Source organism: Chlorocebus sabaeus, chromosome 5, assembly GCF_047675955.1.
Source record: "Chlorocebus sabaeus isolate Y175 chromosome 5, mChlSab1.0.hap1, whole genome shotgun sequence".
Lineage (NCBI taxonomy): Eukaryota > Metazoa > Chordata > Mammalia > Primates > Cercopithecidae > Chlorocebus > Chlorocebus sabaeus.
In genome coordinates this window covers 74,388,850-74,408,615 of record NC_132908.1, presented here as the reverse complement: position 1 = coordinate 74,408,615, position 19,766 = coordinate 74,388,850, and the positions used below count along the sequence as shown (strand labels likewise).

At 42.9% G+C, this 19,766-nt stretch overlaps 1 protein-coding gene across 4 annotated transcripts; it reads right to left on the bottom strand.

Annotated features, from left to right (window-relative positions):
- Positions 1–210: 210 nt before the first annotated feature.
- NUDT7 (nudix hydrolase 7) lies at positions 211–19,471 on the bottom strand. 4 transcript variants are annotated; one of them, XM_073015590.1, is made up of 5 exons: positions 19,354–19,471; positions 16,400–16,553; positions 6,006–6,164; positions 5,267–5,360; positions 709–889 (listed from the first exon to the last, which is right to left on the bottom strand). In XM_073015590.1, the coding sequence occupies exons 1-5, from the start codon at positions 19,386–19,388 to the stop codon at positions 819–821; spliced, it is 513 nt and encodes a 170-aa protein (XP_072871691.1). In that variant the 5' UTR covers positions 19,389–19,471; the 3' UTR covers positions 709–818. The 4 variants fall into 4 exon arrangements, with proteins under 4 accessions (XP_072871690.1, XP_007992326.1, XP_007992327.1 ...); XM_073015589.1 differs by lacking the exons at positions 5,267–5,360; positions 6,006–6,164 and adding an exon at positions 6,485–6,598 and having other exon boundaries at positions 211–889; XM_007994135.3 differs by lacking the exon at positions 5,267–5,360 and having other exon boundaries at positions 211–889.
- Between the last annotated feature and the right edge of the window lie 295 nt (positions 19,472–19,766).

Below are 19,766 nucleotides of genomic sequence, written 5' to 3'. Positions count from 1 at the left end.
GGCAGCTAGTGATCCCAGCTACTTGGGACGCTGAGTCAGAAGAATCACTTGAACCCAGGAGTGGGAGGTTGCAGTGAGCCGAGCCAAAATCATGCCACTGCACTCCAGCCTGGGTGACAGAGAGAGACTCTGTCTCAAAAAAAAAAAAAAAATATATATATATATATATATATATATTTCCCTCCTACAAATAAGGTAAATGCTACATGGTCACATATTCAAAAAATCTTTATTAAGGGCCTACTATGTGCCACATATTCTTTCTTATATGTGTAAGAAATATATTATTAACATATTTTGGGTAAAAATATGCAACACTATAAACATATTTTTCATTTTTGAATAGCTTTTACTTTTTCAGACAATAGAAGGCAACTGGAAAAGAGGCAAAGATTCTAACTACATACTGCAGAAAAAATATTCACACCTGTCAAATTCCAACAGCTGGCGTTATTGTTGTTCTATGGATAAGCACATACAGAATCCTCGTGGATAGTTCTTTGTCTCTTGGTCTCATAAATCATAACTTGCTTGTAGCTTTTTTATGAACCTTCAGGAATAACTCTTCAGAGGATGATAATACATCATTAAGATTAAATTGAACCTCAAAGGTGGGTTTTTTTCCCAAAATGATAAAGGCCACCAACACTGCAAGGTTTGCCGTCATTCCCTTGATCTGGTAAGTGACACCATCTTCAGGGTTTGTGTACTCAAAGATATGATTAATAAAACGGTGACCGAGACGTGTGACGTAATGGTGGTCATGGACCTGTGGATGCAGGAAATAGGCCAGAGGCACCAGAAATACATCCTTAACTTCAGCAGGATTCGGCTGGGCCTGGAAGTTGTGGTCTATTAAACCCACAAATGGAGTTATCAATGCATCTGTCTAAAAGCAGAAAACAGAATAGAGAAATTAAGAAGTGAAGTGATATTGTTTCAAATACTAAAATCATGCCACTTCTAGGTGAGCTAAGAAAATACACCAAACCTGGGAGAAGGGGAAGAAAGCTTACTCTGGAAGTAAATTTATGTTCCCCCTAAAATGGGAGTCATCCTGCCCTACCTGAAGTGGCATCTATGAGATGACTCTGAAAATGATTTCTTGTATGAACATAACGTAGTACAATCTTTTGGAATGGCAATTTGGCAGTATCATAAAAACGTGTTCCCTTTGACCTGGGAATTGCATTTGTGTATCTGTATGATAAATTTCTACCGGTAAGAAAAGACACAAGTATAAACCTGAAGCATTACTTTCAACAACAGCCCAAAATTCTAAAGTTATCACTCTTCATTTTATAGGCATTTAAGTTATATAAATTAGGTTTATATCCATAAAATAGGATACTATGTAGCCTTTAAAAAGAATGGGATAGACACCTTTCCTTCTCAGTAAAGAAAAAAATATGCTATACTTATGAACAGAAAAGTGATATAATACTAGTTATGACATATTCCCATTTATGGAAAAAATTTATATGTACATATAAATATGTGTCATATACAACTATGTGAATTATTTTATATAATACACATGTTTATATTACATGGGCGAGGGATTTCTGTTTACAACCACAACTGCTTGCAAATGAACATGAGTGGCCAGGTGCGGTGGCTCACGCCTACAATCCCGGCACTTTGGGAGGTCGAGGTGGGCAGATCACCTGAGGTCAGGAGTTTGAGACCAGCCTGGCCAACATGATGAAACCCCATCTCTACTAAAAATACACAAATTAGCCAGGTGTGGTGGCACGTGTGTGTAATCCTAGCTACTTGGGAGGCTTGAACTCAGGAGGCGGAAGTTGCAGTGAGCCGAGATCATGCCACTGCACTCCAACCCGGGTGACAGAACGAGGCCCAGTCTCAAAAATAAAAATAGATAAATAAATAAAAACAAGAAAGCAAATGAACATGAGTGCTATAAAATGAAAGACTATTTTGTTATACTGGAAACCCTGAGAGGGAGGCCTGGGGCTGAGTGAGGATGTGGGATCTGGTAAGAGCTGCCCGACTTTGTATTAGAAAGTGAGAAGAATTGGAATTCCTGGAGCATCCCAAGAGAAAGTGGGTGGGAAAAGCAAGAGAGGTAGACACATGGTGAGGCTGGGACCTATCCAGGCTGCAGAACATTCTCAGAGGGGCAGCTAAAGACAGGAAAGCAAATTTAGGAACCGAGACAACTCAGACCATTAACCAAAATAATGGTGAAAGTCAACATCTGGACCAGGAGAAGACAAGAGGAACATAGACTTCATATGTCCTTGGGCAGGAAATCTGGGGTCATTAAGTTACCCAAGGGCAGAGGCAACATTCTATCAGCACCTAACACCACACCTGGCAGTGGGGGAAATGCTTAGTCTCTGAATATGGAGTTTTTCAGGTGGACTCTGAGATAAGGACTCAGATGCAAGTGATGTTTTAAGAAAGTGCTCCCAGGGGAGACAGGTAAGGGGAGGAGGGGAGCAAGACTCATAAGGGAAGAAGGCTGGCAAGGGCACCATGGGGTGTTCTGGAGGGTAAATTAAAATGCAGTTTGTCCCACGTGGAGACAAGGGAGCTGGGATTTCATGCTCCCTAGCCCCAGTCAGTCACTGGTTAAGGACTGCCTTGCCAGAAGTGACTCCACAGGCACTCCCAGCTCTCTGTGCAGGACACATGGCAAGGTGGCTCCAGTATCAAGGGTACCAGCCTTCAGAAGAAAGCCGCCAAGTGTTGTCACAGGCGTTGGAACCGGAGCAACTCCGTCTTGAATAGGAGCTGGGTAAGATAAGACTTGGACCTACTGGCCTGCATTCCCAGGACGTTAGGGCACGCTTAGTCACCAGACGAGACTGAGATACAGGTCACAAAGACCTTGCAGTAAAGAAGGCCGTCGAAACCCACCAAAACCAAGATGGCAACGAAAGTAACCTCTGGTCATCCTCACTGCTCATTATATGCTAATCAGAATGCATTAGAATGTTAAAAGACACTCCCACCAGAGCCATGACAGATTACAAATGCCATGGCAATGTCAGGAAGTTACCCTATATGGTCTAAAAAGTGAGGAACCCTCGGCTCTGGGAATTGCCCACCCCTTTCCTGGAAAACTCATGAATAACCCACCCCTTATTTAGCATATGATCAAGAAATAACCATAACAATGGCCAACCAGCAGCACATGCTATTGCTCTGTTATGGAATAGCCATTCTTTTGTTTCTTTACTTCTCTAATAAACTTGCTTTCACTTTATGGACTCACCCTGTGAGATCCAAGGACCCTCTCTTTAGGGTCTGGATCGGGACCCCTATCTGGTAACGGTGAGTTATCAGAAGCCCTGCGGTTGTAAGAGGAATACGAAGGGGCCTGGACAGAGCCCCAACAATGCATGCTTAGTAAATATTCGTGATTGCTGCTACCATTAGTGACCACAACTTATGGGCACCTAGTCTAGTTCCCAACACCCTCTGATTCCTTACAACAATCTGCTCTTGAAGAAGCCTTAACAACTGCAATTAGAGACGTGAAGAAACTTGCCCAAGGGCACATCCTGTAAATACTTGGCAGAAACTGGATTCAACCACAGACATGTTGCTCATACTCCTGGGTATATTTCAGAGACCTTTGCAAAAAGAAGTACAAAAACGTTTGGCAAAAGGGAAAACTGGGGTGGGGGTTGTGGTGTCACTGCCTGCCTGGAAGGTTTATGTAGCAGGTACATACATAGGTAGCTACTCTGGAGGCTGAGGCAGGAGAACTGCTTGAACTAGGGAGGTGGAGGTTGCAGTGAGCCGAGATCACTGGGACTCGAGATTACTTGGGAAAAGCCAACAGCACCCTCCCAGCTATGATCTCCAGACATTACCAAATTCCCCAGGGTGGAAAAATCACTCCAAGTTAAGAGCCACATAGATTAGATGATGCTTATAATTTTTAATAAATGACATTTTTGTGATACATTTTAAAAATTAGCAGGGGCCAAAAAAACAAAGTAACCCTCCCTTGTGCTTCCAAACACAGCAGACCTTTCTTTAAAGCCTTTGTTTAATCTCTCAGTCATGCCATTTTAGAAATCTCCTATTCCAGGAGTATCTGGCCCCCAGGAATCTCCCGGAAACACATTTTCCTGTTAATGCCGCTGAATTCTATCCACCCACATGTGGAACTCAGTAGCACCTGGGGACTTTGGGAATGGAGTTAGTCTCATTTTGGAAACTTTTACTCAGTATAGCTAAATTTGTTAATTGATTTCTAAAGTAAATCCTCCAAATGCTGGTGGATTTGCAGAAATCAACTGAAAAGAGTTCCCATTAGAAAACAAAATGGAAAAGTAACTGACACATTTCTTGTGTAATTCTATGTCTCTACCTCGCTTTCATACACACACACTTAGAAAACATTTATTTAGTGGCCACTAGCTTCTTGCAAACAAAACCACCCTTGGGTGCTGACCTTTCTATTTTTAAAAAAGACCCAATTAAGACAGACATTGTCTCAGCATCACTGATCTTCAAAACACTGTACCACCAAGAGTTTAGTCAAATGGCACATAAAGGATGATCTAACCCACTGGTTTTCTAACTGTTAGGCAACAGTGGGACTGTTCTTTTGAAATAAAAAGTTACCCGAAAGCCCAGTATATAAAACATTAAGAGTTTATACCTACCCCTGATATCGTGTGATGAGAGCACTTCACCTCTCTGGTGTTCCCCAATTATGACCCCAGCTTAACGATGAGAAAAATACCAGACAAACCAAAATTGGAGAACATTCTAAAAATACCTGGCCACTATATCTCAAAACTGTCAGGGTCATGAGAATAAGAAAGTCTGAGAAACTATAACGGACCAAAAGACTAAGGAGACATGACCACAAAATACAATATGGTGTCTTAGATGAGATCCAGGACAGAAAGGAGGGCATTAGTAGAAAAACTAGTAAAAAGCAAACAGAGCATGGAGTTCAGTTAATAGTAACATGCTGACATTGGTTTCTTTGCTGTGACAAATGTATGCAGTGATGTAAGATGTCAACAATAGGGGAAACTAGGTCTATGGCGTATAAGAACTCTCTGTACTATCTTCACAATTTTTCCATCAGTCTACAGCTATTCTAAAGTTAAAAGTTTTATTAAAACACTTATATAGTAAAATCATGCTGTTATCCAAGATCATACTTATTAATACAATATTTACCCCTTCTAAAGTCAATTAGTACAACAATGAGGTTGTTGTGGTGAACCAATAGAAAGTAAGATCTGAAGCTGAGCACAGTGGTTCACACCTGTAATCCCAGCACTTTGGGAGGCTGAGGTGGGAGGATCGCTTGAGGACAGGAGCTCAAGACCAGCCTCATCAACATAGCGAGACCCCCATCTCTATAAAAAATAAAATAAAAAGAAAATAAGATCTGGGTATATCAGCTCCAACATTCATTTTAAAAAATATTTTAAATATGTTTTGATGTATATTATACTATCAAGGAAATCCTGATCCAAGACAAATGCAGTTATGAATAGTAATAGTTTTTAAATAGCTTGCCTAGTGATTTCATGGTTCTATTCAATTAATCTGTTACAGAGAGGCTTTATTCTATAGTATGTAGAAAAATGAGATCTTTATGGCAGAAGTAATGCATTGGTGGTCTCCAAGGGGCTAAAATTTGGTATCCAGCACATTGGGGTGTGTGTTATTTTTTCAACCGAACTCTCAAAATCAATGTATACTGGAGAAAAATAAATGTGAACTGAATGTTAATAACTCTGAGGCATCTCTCTAGGGTTCTATGGCACCCAGTTTGAAATCCACTGATGGGAGTTCAACCCTTTTATATCTGGATGGGGTCCAGAGAGGCAAAAGGGGTTGCCCACAGCCACTTGGCTCACGAGGGGCAATGTCCACTGGAGAACCTGTTCTCTTATGTACATACTCTTTGGGGTTACGTTTGGAAAATGTGGAATCCTGAGAACAGTAGATCCACCTGGGGGTGGGGACGGCGCTCGAGTGTCTGAGGAAACCCTTACATCAATAAGACATGGCACCAGGCAGCAGACAACTTCCACTTGATGAGGACGCAGCCCCACTTCCTCCTGGGCTTCCCGGAGAGCCGTGGCTGCATCATCCATGTCTGTAGGGTCACGCTTACCTCCAGGGAAGCAAACTTCTCCAGGGGCCCTTCTTAGCTGGATATAGAAAGAACAGCACTACGATGTGGGATTCTAATTTTGGAACTATTTATTCATTCAACAAATATTTACTGAACTTCGATTTTGTACCAGAGACCATTCCTACCTAGGTGGTGGTATCAAAATCCCCATTGCCCAGAAATGTGTTTTCTTGAATTCTTTTAAAGAAATGAACCTTGAAAATTTTTCTCACTGCTAACTTTTATTCTATTTCTCCACAAAACATACCACACACTGTATTAATCTGTTCTTGCACTGCTATAAATAAATAGCTGAGACTGGGTAATTTACAAAGACAAGAGGTTTCGTTGGCTCACAGTCCCGCAGGCTGTGCAGGGAACATGATGCTGGCATCTGCTCGGCTTCTGGGAAGACCTCGGGAAACTTGCAATCATGACGGAAGGCAAAGGAGAAGTAAGCATTTCACATGGCTGGAGCGGAAGGAAGAGAGCGGGAGCGGAGGTGCCACACACTTTAAACAACCATATCTCGTGAGAACTCACTCACTATTGTGATGACAGTACAATAAAGAAATCCACCCGCATGATCAAATCACCTCCCACCAGGCCCCAAGTCCAATATTGGGGATTACAACTGAACATGAGATTTGGATGGGGACAGAGATCCAAACCATATCACACATACACAAACGGATTGACATTGCTAGGGGAAAAAAGCTGAAAGAATAATATAAGGGGCAATATTATCAACAGATAATTTTGTGGAGTCCTTTATTGGGTGCTTATCATGTTCTGGGCATGCTGTTTCACAGAGATTTTTTACCCACTGGGTCCTCAGAACAGTTCCATAAGCTACTAATTTTTGATTGAGGTGAAATTCATATAAAAGTAACCATTTTATAGTGAAGAAAATAAGAGACATTTAATACATTTACTGTGTCGTACAATCATCCCCACCATCTCGTTCCAGAATATTTTCATCATTCCAGAAGGAAACCCCATACAACAGTTGATTCTCATTCCCCTCTCCCTCTGTCCCTGCTTCCTGTCTCTGTGGATTTACCTAGTCTCAACTTTTGTGTCTGGCATTTTTCCCTTCACATATGTTTTTGAGGTTCTTCATGTTCTATCGTGTATTGGTACTTCCTTTTTTATGGCTGAATAGTAGTCTATTGTATGTATATATCACAGTTTGTTTATCTTCTCATGCACTGATGGGCAGGTAAGCTACTCTTTTCTTTCTCTCTTTTTTTTTTTTTTTGTGATACGGAGTCTCGCTCTGTCGCCCAGGCTGGAGTGCAGTGGCATGATCTCGGCTCACTGCAAGCTCCGCTTCCCGGGTTCCCGCCATTCTCCTGCCTCAGCCTCCCGAGTAGCTGGGACTACAGGCGCCTGCCACCATGCCCGGCTAATTTTTTGTGTTTTTAGTAGAGCCGGGGTTTCACCATGTTAGCCAGGCTGGTCTCGATCTCCTGACCTCATGATCTGCCCTCCTCGGCCTCCCAAAGTGCTGGGATTACAGGCGTGAGCCACTGCGCCTGGCCATAAGCTACTCTTATACTATTATTATTTCTACTTTCAGACAGGGAACTTAGGCTCACAGAGGTTAAATAACCTGCTCAAGTTCACTCAGTGAGCTGGAATATAAACCAGTGTTTAATTTACGAGCTTGTGGTTTTAATCAGTACCACATACATTTATCAAAAGTTTAGTAAGACACAGATAATTTGGGCCCTGGAGCTATTAGCATTGTATTGGCATCTATGTTTATCTTTGCGTGTGTTGGTAAAGGAATAGAGGTCTCCTCTTTCCCTGCATTGCCTCCTTCCTTGATTCCATTCCTTCCTGCCTTTAGGAGAACTGACTGTGTCTCTATTTATAGCATCCTAAAATTACTCCCTTTCTTATCTCTGTCTTGAAAATTATTTCTCTCATATCTTGGGCAGAAGTGGAGAGGCACAAACGCTCCACTGTTCTCTCTTCTGCAGGGCCAAATATCTCAGCAAAGTGACCTCAATTTCTTTTATGCCCACTCGTGCCTAGTACCCACTATCCTTTCTCTCCTGAATTGTCCAGGAGCCCTCAGGCTCAGCAAGAGTCCTGGGTCTGCCTCTTTCCAACTGTGTGCAATGGGGTAATGACAGTCTGCTCCTCACAGAGCTGTGAAGATTGTTCCATGAGGAACATGGATGCACGGGATTGGGGCCTGGCCACATTAAATATTTAATAATGAGAACTCGTAAGGTCAGTCCTGGACATTGAGAAGCTCAGTCAAGAGATCATGTTGCCGTTGTTAGCACCTAGGCCAATATATCTATGTAAGGAGAAACTAGATGCCTGCAATGGCCTGGTTGTTTATTCTCCCATGAATCCATATGTTGAAATCCTCACCCCTAAGGTGATGGCATTAGGAGGTGGGGCCTTTGGGAGGTGATTAGGTCATGAGGGCAGAGCCCTCATCAATGAGATTAATGCCCTTATAAAAGAGGCCTGAAACAGACCTTTTGCCCCTTTCTCTGTAAGGACACCGAAAAGATGACTATCTATGAACTGGAACAGGGCCCTCACCAGACACCAAATCTTCTGGCAGCTTCATCTTGGACTTCGCAGCTTCCAGAACTCTGATAATTAATATCTGTTGTTTATAAGCCACCCAGTCTAAGGTGTTTTGTTCTAGCAGCTTGAGAGGACTAAGACAATGCCATGATACACTTTTTGACATTTTATAGTCCACAGCCTCATTGGGGCAAGGCTCAAAAAAATTTTTTTAAGTCCGTCTGTGCTGATAAATCAGTAACACTGCAGAAATTGCTGCCATAGCTAAATACTTAAGACATCTTCACCTCAATTACAGTCGTGAGAACAGGTGAAAAGAAGGTTGATGGACATATTTCTACTGTCTTGAACAAACGCTCACCACCCACTGCAAATGTGTCTCACCAAATGCATAAGAAATACACCTAATGTTAGAGCAACTCTGCAAAAGTGCTTTATTGTTAGAATGTTCAACTCCAAGGCAGCCAGGGACAGAGGCACCTCCAAGCAGTCATCAGGCTTGACAGAAATACAGACCTGATATGATGCCTGTTTTAAATGTACAGTCAGGGACACATTCTGAAAAATGCATTAGGCGATTTCATCATTGCACAAACAACACAGGGCGCACCTGCACAAACCTGGATCGTATAGACTACTGCAAACCGAGGCTATACAGTGTAGCTACTGCTTCTGGGCTACAACTTGTATACCATTTTACTGTCCTGGATATTGCAGGCGATAGTAACATAGTGGTAAGTATTTGTGTATATAAACACAGAAAAGGTACAGTAAAAATATGGTATAAAAGATCAAAAATGGTTCACCAGTATAGGGCATTTACCATAAATGGAGCTTGGAGGACTGAAAGCTGCTCTGTGTGAGTCAGTGAGTGAGTGGGTGGTGAGTGAATGTGAAGGCCTAGGACTTTAAACACTGCTCTAGACTTTATAAACACTAGACACTTAGGCTATAGTATGTTTATAAAAATATTTTTCTTTTCTTTTCTTTTTTTTTTTTTTTGAGATGGAGTCTCACTCTGTTGGCCAGGCTGGAGTGCAGTGACGTGATCTCAGCTCACTGCAGCCTCAGCTTCCCGAGTAGGTGGAATTACAGGCAGCTGCCACTATGTTTGGCTAATTTTTGTATTTTTAGTAAAGATGGGGTTTTGCCATGTTGGCCAGGCTGATCTCGAACTACTGACCTCAGGTGATTCTCTCCACCTTAGCCTCCCAAAATGCTGGGATTACAGGTGTGAGCCACCACCCCTGGCCTTTTTCTTTTTTGAATAATAAATTAACCGTAGCTTACTATTACTTCTTACTTTCTAGACTTTTTAATTGTTAATTTTTTGACTCTTGTAAGAACACTTAGCTTAAAACACAAACACATTATACAGCTATACAAAATATTTTCCTTATACCTTACTCTAGAAGCTTTTTTCTATTTTTAAGGATTTTTGTTTTTCTTTTTAAACTTTCTTGCTAAAAACTAAGATACACCACACAGAATCATCAATGTCACTGTATTCTACCTCTACTTCTTGTCCCACTGGAAGGTCTTCAGGGGCAACAATAACATACATGGAGCTCTCATCTCCTACAATGACAATGCCTGTGTTTTTTGGAATACCTCCTGAAGGACCTTACTGAGTCTGCTTTATAGTTATTAAAAAAAAATAAGTAGAAGAAGAGCACTCTAAAATAATGATTTCAAAGAATAGTGTAGTAAATTTCATAAACCAGAAGTGTCATTTTTGTCATTATCAAGTATTATATACTGTGCATAATTGTATATGCTATACTTTTAGACCACTGGCAACACAGTAGGTTTGTTTACACCAGCATCACCACAAACATGTGAGTAATGTATTGTGCTATGACATTATGACTGCTGTGATGTCACTTGGTGATAGGAATTTTCAGCTCCTTTATAATCTTATGGGACCACCACTGTATATATGGTCCATCATTGATGGAAAAACGCTGTTTTGCAGCACATGACTGTATTTTGAAAGGTTTCAAAACTATCTCATAGCATACCAATTCTACTCAAGTTGCCTTGTACACCTATTCCAATTAATAGGTAATAGGAATTGGAAAAGACCATTCTGGCTTAGTGAGAACACTACTCTCAAGAAAATGTTATCCTTGGTCTAGGCAATGATTTTTAAAATATGACCCCAAAAGCACAGGCAGTGAAAGGAAAAATAAAAACATGGGCTTACATCAACTAAAAAGCTTTTGCACAGCTAAGGAAACACTCAACAGACTGAAAAGACAATCTATGGAATGGGAGAAAATATTTGCAAACCATAAAAGGGGCTAGGATCCAAAATATATAAGGAACTCAACTCAATATCAATAATAAAAAACACCCAATTAAAAAATGGACAAAGGACCTAAATAGACATTTCTGAAAAGGTATATTAAAAAAATGCTTAACATCACTAATCACCAGGAAAACTCTAAAACCACGGACAGACATTACCTCACACCTTTTAGAATGGCCATTATCTAAAAAGCAAAAGGTAAGCATTGTTGAGGATATGGAAAAAAGCGAACGATCACACACTGTTGGTGGGAATGTAAATTAGTACAATCATTGTGGAAAACAGTATGGAGGCTTCTCAAAAAGTTAAAAACAGAATTGCCATATCCGAGCAATCCCACTACTGGTTATACATCCAAAGGAAATCAAATCAGTATATTGAAGAGGTATCTGCACATCCATGCTCACTGCAGCATTGTTCACAACGGCCAAGACATGGAATCAACCTGAGTGTCCATCAACTAGTGAATGAAGAAAATGTACATCCAGAGAGGAATATTATTCAGTCATAAAAAAGAAGGAAATCCTGTCATTTGTGACAACATGGATGAAGCTGGAGGAAATTACGTTAGGTAAAATAAGCCAATCACAGAAAGACAAATGCCACGTCATCTCATTCATATGTGGAATATTAAAAAGTCGGTCTCATAGAAGTAGAGTAAAATGGTGGTTACCATGTGCTGAGGTGGTTTTGGGGAAGGTTGGGGAGATGGCCAAAAGATAAAAAGTTTCAGCCAGTCAGGAGGAATAAATTCAAGAGATGTATTTTATACTATGGTGACTATAGTTAACATACTGTATTCTTGAAAATTGCTGAGTGGATATAAAGTGTTCTTACCACAAAGATGATGACTGTGTGAGATAGTATGTTACATGTGGTGATATGTTACCATATGAGGTACTGTGTGTGTTAATATGTTACTATGAGAGGTAATGTGTGTGGTGAGATGTTACCACATGAGGTAGTATGTGTGTTAATATGTACTATGAGAGGTAATGTGTGTGGTGATATGTTACTATGTGAGGTAATATGTCTGGTGATATGTTACTATGTGATGTAATATGTATAGTAATATGTTACTATGTGAGTACATTGATTAGCTAGATTTAGTCATTCCACAGTGAATAGATACTTCAAAACATCAGGTCGTACAGGATAAATCTATACAATTTTATCTATTGATTTAAATTTTATTTATTTATTTGTTTATTTATTGAGATAGAGTCTCGCTCTGTCACCCAGGCTGGAGTGCAGTGGCATAGCCTCGGTTCACTGCAACCTCTGCCTCCTAGGTTCAAGCGATTCTTCTGCCTCAGCCTCCGGAGTAGCTGGGACTACAGGCATGCACCACCACACCCAGCTAATTTTGCATTTTTAGTAGAGATGGGGTTTCACCATGTTGGCCAGGCTGGTCTCAAACTCCTGACCTCAGGTGATCTTCACACCTTGGCCTCCCAAAATGCTGGGATTACAGGTGTGAGCCACATGCCCAGCCTACATTTTTTTTTAAAATGCTATTTTGAAGAAAATATGTGTGATGACATGTTACTATATGATGTATACGGTGATATGTTACTATGTGAGGTAATATGTATAGTAATATGTTACTATGTGAGGTATTGTGTGTGGTGATATGTGACTATGTGAGCAATATGTGTGGTAATATGTTACTATGTGAGGTAGTACACTAATTAGCCAGATTTAGTCATTCCACAGTGAATATATACTTTAAAACATCATGTTGTACGGGATAAATCTCTATAAGCTTATCTGTCTATTTAGTTTTGTTTTTAAAAAAGAAAATATTACACTGTTTTGAAGAAAATAGGCACATTTCTAAAACTGACTAAACTATTAGCACTGCAAAGGGCTCTTACTACGAAAGCTGTCAGTCATTTCTTTGATAAATAGTATACATATTTTTATTCAATAAAACCTTCTGAAATGCTACTCAGAGGCCAAATAAAGCTGCAGCCTAATTTCCTAAGACTTCAATCTTTGCTTTGTTCTTGAATTTTCTCTTGCCTACTTCCAGTCCCAGAGAATGGGGTGCAGGGAGGAGGCTGGAGGAGGGTAGAAGAGGGAACAGAGGACAGATGCGAGGTCAAGGGTGTGGGGAAGATGAGGATCGATAGTGCAGGGCAGCTAATTCCTGAAAGCTATAAAGTGGGTGGCTTTGAAGGCTTGAAGGGCTCTGCCCAGGTGTGCAGTGGAGAAAGGGGTTTGCCAGCTCTTTGCCGCGCACCAGGGATCTAGGGTTCTGAGAGGAGTTCCTTATCCAAGGTGGGCTCGGACAAGGAGAAAACGAAAACATAGGTAGCAGCCAACAGCATGCAGCACTATGGCATGCCAGCAGCCGTGCCGGGCATTTTACAGATCTTTTTCAGGCTGTAACAACCCTGCACATGAGGTGCTGTTCTCAGGCCCATTTTTAGGGATGAGAAAACTGAGGCGATTAAGAGATTTAAGAACTTTTGCAGGCCGGGCGTGGTGGCTCATGCTTGTCATCCTAGCACTTTGGGAGGCCAAGGCGGGCAGATCACCTGAGGTCAGGAGTTCAAGATCAGCCTGGTCAACCAACATGGTGAAACTCCATCTCTACCAAAAATACAAAAATTAGCCAGGCGTGGTGGTGCACACCTGTAATCCCACCTAATTGGGAGACTGAGGCAGAAGAATTGCTTGAATCCAGGAGGTAGAGGTTGCAGTGAGCTGAGATGGCGCCACTGCACTCCAGCCTGGGTGACAGAGCAAGACTCCTTCTCAAAAAAAAAAAAAAAAAAAAGAAAGAAAAAGAAACTTGTTCAAGGTTCCAGGGCTAGTGGGAGAGCGCACATTTGAGAAGGGTTAACCCACTTCTTGCCCTGCCCTCCCCATCCACTGGGGGGAAATCTCCTATCAGCCCCCTGCTTGTGTGAGGGGCAGAGCGCCAGAGGGAATTTCTCACCCCCACAGCCAGATAGTGTTTACAATCAGATTGAATTAAATTTAAATAGTTTTTAAAAAGTGACCTTAATAATAGACAGGCGAAAGTGGCTCTGGGTGAAACAAAAGAAACCAGAGACCCCCTTGGTTGAGTTTGTAGTATTGTCTAGATTTCTTATATTATTGTTTGTCTGATAATTCTATTTTATTTATTTAGTTATTTATTATTTATTTATTCATTATCAAGATGCAGTCTTGCTCTGTTGCCCAGGCTGGAGTGCAGTGGCACGATCTCGGCTCAATGCAACCTCCATCTCCCAGGTTCAAGCAATTCTCCCTGCCTCAGTCTCCCCAGTAGCTGGGATTACAGGCACCCACCACCACGCCTGGCTAACTTTTTGTATTTTTAGTAGAGACAGGGTTTCGCCATATTGGCCAGACTGGTCTCGAACTCCTGACCTCAGGTGATCCACCCACCTCAGCCTCCCAAAGTGCTGGGATTACAGGCATGAGCCACCGCACATGGCCATATCTGATAATTTTAAAAAATATATGTAAGTGCTTCTCCTGTGCTTATTGGCCGAGCTGGGAACAGACTCTGGTCCCCCGGTTTCCATTTAAGTATCTCCCCTTGGAACCTGGATTTCTATCATGTCCTGAGTTCACGGCATTTCTGCCTGGCTCAGACCAAACACAATCCGCACAAGTCTACTTCTACATCCACAAAACTCCAGCTGATTCCTCGGCATTTAAAAAAAAAAAACAAAACTTTTCATTATTCTGCTTAAAAAGCCTATTAACATGGCTTATTTTCTTTTTGTACTTGGATGAAAGTTCCCCACAGCAAGGGAAAGTGATTGCGCTCATGGGTGCGAGGGTGATAGAATTTCGATATTTGTTCTTGCCCAAATCTCATGTTGAATTGGAGTCCCCATTGTTGGAGCTGGGGCCTGGTAGAAGGTGACTGGATCATGGGGGCAGATTTCCCATGCATGGTTTAGCACCATCATCTTGGCACTGTCCTCATGATAGTGAGTGAGTTCTCATGAGATCCGCGGCCATTTGAAAGTGTGTGGCATTTCCCCGCTCTCTCTCTTGCTCCTGCTCCCCCTCTGCCCTCTGCCATGATGGTAAACTCCTTGAGGCCTTTCCAGAAACTGAGCAGATGCCTGTGTCATGCTTCCTGTACAGCCTGCAGAAACATGAGCCAATGAAACCTCTTTTCTTTATAAATTACCCCGTTTCAGGTATTTCTTTTTTTTTTTTTTTTTCCCCGAGATGGAGTCTCGCTGTTACCCAGGCTGGAGTGCAGTGGCACAATCTCTGCTCACTACAACCTCTGCCTCCTGGGTTCAAGTGTTTCTCTTGCCTCAGCCTCCTGAGTAGCTGGGATTACAGACGTGTTCACCACGCCCGGCTAATTCTTTTGTATCTTTAGTAGAGATGGGGTTTCACCATCTTGGTCGAGCTGATCTCAAACTCCTGACCTCGTGATCCTCCCACCTCCGCCTCTCAAAGTGCTGGGATTACAGGCGTGAGCCACCGCCCCTGGCCTCAGGTATTTCTTTATAGCAATGCAAGAATGGACCAATACAAGGGGTGAGCCAGAAACTCCATTCCCAGCCCAACATTTCCTTATAGTGACATCATTTATCTCAAAACTTCAGGTCATGTCTGCCACTTGACACTAACGATGACAGTCAAACATTACTGAATTCTTGCTTGCCAAGCACCAGGGTTGTATAAGTGCTTTACATTTGTTACCCTGTGAAATGTTCACAGCAGCTGTATGAAGCAGTAACTAATATTCTGTCCTCATTTTACAAGTGAAAAGACTGAAGTACAGAGAGGGTAAGTAACTAGGCCAAAGTCACAGCTGGCAAGGGGAGAGCCTGGATTCAACATGGATAGCTAGCTTTAGAGCCGAGGCTGTTAACTTCTGTGCTCTAGTATTTTCACATTATACTGGGGGTGGGATAGTTTAAAACAGTAGCCCTTGGTGGGGGCAATTTGGCACCGCCAATCCTGCCAGGACAAAAGGCAATTCTGAAGACATTTGTGGTGTGTATGCTACTGGCATACTGGACAAAGGGACAAAGGTGTGTGTGAGCTTGTGTTTGTGTGTGCTACTGGCATCTGGTGGGTAGAGGCCAAAGGATGATACTAAACACACCACATTATACAGGACAGTCTCCACACCAAAGAATTATTCAGCCCCAAATGCCAATGGCACCAAGGTTAGGTAACCCCAGTCTGAAAGCGTTTTAAACTGCTTGCTAGCTAAATTCCTTCATTTTCTTTGTTAAACCTTCTCCAAGAAACACCATGTTATGCCGTGACTTGTGGATGTATGCCTCTGGCATCACAATTCTGAAAGCCCTTTTGAGAATTTTGGCATTGAAATGTGTGCAAGTGACAAAATCTCGTGAGGTTTCCTGATGTCCTGAGGTTTAAGGGCAGGAAATTTTTTGTCCACCTACCTTCTCTGACCGGACGGTGAACAACAAATGGAGTTTTCCTTCTTTAACCACCAATGGCAAAAGGATGGAATATTTGTTATATGGCAAGTGAGAATATTTGCCTCCAATATCATACTTTCTTAAGCGGGCCTTAGCATCATCTAGCAAACTGTTTCTAAAATAAAAACAAACCAGACAGACATTTTAGTAAGCAGAGTTACGGTAAAAAGCTTATAGTCCCACCTCTGTTTCTGCTTTGTTGTGTATTTAGGAGTTTGCCATTTCTGACTCTCTGTGTATTTTTCAATAACACGACAGAAATGATAGTATCTAAATTGCATGGTTGCTCGCAAGATGAAAATGACAAAAAAACCTCCTAAGCACACAGTTTAGTACACAAGTTCTCTTTGAAACATAAGGTATGGTAAAATGTTTTTTCAATAATGCAATAGTTGAATTTTGAAAACTACAATTATATTCAGAGAAGACAGGTTTGATGAAAACATCATTGTTAAGGTTAGAAGACCACTTTCTGTTAAGCTGGCCCTTATGTTCTCCAACTCCTATGTCTTCAACTGCCTTATAACAGTGGTTCTCAAACTTTGGTAGCAACAGAATCACCTGGAGGGCTGGCTGTCACATAGACTGCTAGGTTCGGTCCCAGACTGTGACTCAGTAACTCTCATGTAGGGCCTGAGAATTAGCATTTGTATCAAACTCCCACATGACAGTGTTACGCTGTGGACAGGGGAACACATTTTGAGAACAATTTCCCAATAATATCCAAGTATTTGGATTTATAACCACAAATGGTGCCTTCCTATGTGGACTTGTTTTGGTCCTTTTGACAGGTGTGTTTTGCTGCTAGTTTGTATAGTGGGTTGAACAGTATCTCCTCACCCCTGAAATTCATGTCTACCCCAAACTTCAGAGTATGACTTTATTCAGATATAGGATCTTTTTAGATGTAATTAAAGTGAGCTCTAAATCCAATGACTGTTGTCCTTATAAGAACCAGAAACAAACCGAGTGCGGTAGCTCACGCCTGTAATCCCAAAACTGGGACGTTGAGGCGAGAGGATTGCTTGGGCCCAGGAGTTTGAAACCAGCCTGGTCAACATAGCAAGACCCTGTCTCTACAAAAGGAAAAAAAAAAGCATAAATTAGCTTGGGCATAGGGCATGCAACTCTATTCCCAGCTACTTGGGAGGCGGAGGTGGGAGGATCACTTAAGTCCCAGAGTTCAAGGCTGTAGTGAGCCATGATTGCACCACTGCACTCCAGCCTGGGTGACAGAGTGAGACCTGACTCAATAAAAAATAAAATTAAATTAAATTAAAGAAGAAGAAAAAACACGGAGACACACACACAGGGAAGAAGACCATGTGAAGATGGCGGCAGAGGTTGAAGTGATGCTGCTGTGAGCCAAGGAGTGCCAGAAACCACCAGAAACTGGAAGAGGCAAGGAAAGGTCACCCCCAGAGCCTTCTAAGGGAGTGTGGCCCTGCTGACACCTTGATTTTGGACTTCCAGCCATGAGAGACCATTTCTATTGTTTTAAACCACCCAGTGTGTGGTACTCTGTTATGACAGCCCTAGAAAAGGAACAGTTGATTTTACTTTTTCTGTGGGATGGCGGTTTTGCATAGTGGGCAGAATCAGATGTTTAAGATACCCAGAATTGGCTTCAAATGTGTATAGGAGGCCTGGTACAGTGGTTCATGCCTGTAATCCCAGCACTTTGGGAGGCTGAGGCAGGTGGATCACTTGAAGTCATGAGTTCGAGACCAGCCTGGCCAACATGGTAAAACTTCACCTCTACTAAAACTACAAAAATTAGCTGGGCATCGTGGCACATGCCTGTAATCCCAACTACTCAGGAGGTTGAGGCAGGAGAATCGCTTGAATTCAGGAGGCAGAGGCTGCAGTGAGCCGAGATTGCCTACTGCACTGTAAGCCTGGGTGGCAGAGTGAGACTCTGTCTCAAAAAAAAAAAAAAAAAAAGTGTATAGGATTGACTTCTCTGAGTTTCATCTTCATTTGTGTCAGGCTTGAGGATATTTATGCAGATTAAATGATGCAGTTCATATACTGTGGCTGGCACACAGCTGGTGCTCAGTGAATGGTGACCACTGTCATAAATCTCCCCATCATTAGATAAGCAGTTGTTTGCAGGAGGTATTTGCTATTTTTTTGCCTCTTTCTAGATGGCAGGGTGCTCACTAGATGTGGTTGGGTAACAGCAGTGGATTTCAACCACCAAATGGCCTGGAAAGAATCACTGAATGCTGGCACAGGGGATTACACAGTACATCTGATGCAGGCAGGCCCGCCTCCAGAAAAGGAAACTGTGGGATGGTGGCTTTTAACCACCCAGAAACCGCAGAAGTGACCAGAGAAACCAGCTGAAGTAAAAGGCTGCAAAAAACGTATCTGTCCACTTTAGGGACTGGCCGCTGGAATAATTACCAAGATATCAACAGCAGTAGCAGCCACCCCGTTCTAAGCATGGTCTCACTTTCCAGGTTTCTCATTTTATCCTCACAACAGCCCGGCAAGTGATCACAGAGTCACCTCCAGGCTCAGAGAGCTTACGTAACTGACAGACCCAAGGTCACGACTGGAAGTAGCCACTGGGGGACTTGAATCCGGGGCTGCCTGGTGCGGGGCTGTGCCACCCTCGGGGGTCCTGGGGTCCAACTCTGGAGACGCGGATTGCAGAAGAGCCAAGCCGGCTGGGAAGGGGAGCAGCGTGTATGTAAACCATAGTGGCTAAAGCCGGTTCTGTTACTGGCCAGAGCAGGTGCAAAGGTTCGGGGACCCTGAGGGTTGCTGGAGGCGAATGCTCCCATCGGGGCTCGCAGGTGCTGGCGGGAGCTGCAAAATCGGTCCCGGACTAAAGGCCTCGGTGGCTCAGCTGCTATCAAGGCCGGGCCTGGCCAAGCTCGGGGCGCCAGGACCCGGAAAGGCTTTACCTGACTGGCTCCTGGGGAAGACCAGGTGGTGACATTGCCCTGGGGAATGTTTGTTTCCGGGCGAACTCCTCGGAGCTGTTCTGCCGGTCGCGCTTGCGCAGAGCAGCTCTGGGCCTGGGCGCGGCCTAAAGCCAGAGAGAGAGGCGGGGCTTAGAACAGGAGGCGGGGCGGGGTCTGGGGCGGAGACAGGGGACGGGGCGGGGCTAGCTCTGGGGTCGGAGGCTGGGATCGGGGCGGGGCCTATGGCCAGAGGCGGGACTAGAGGCGGGGAGAGGCGCGGGGCGGGGCTTAGGGCTGGGTCTCCCCGGTTGCGCAAAGCCGTTTCTGCCCGGCTCCTTGGGCTTCTATGGAAGCAACAGGCACAGGAGTTGTGGAATTTAGATCTGGAAGAGTTTAAAAAGAAAAAAAGAAAG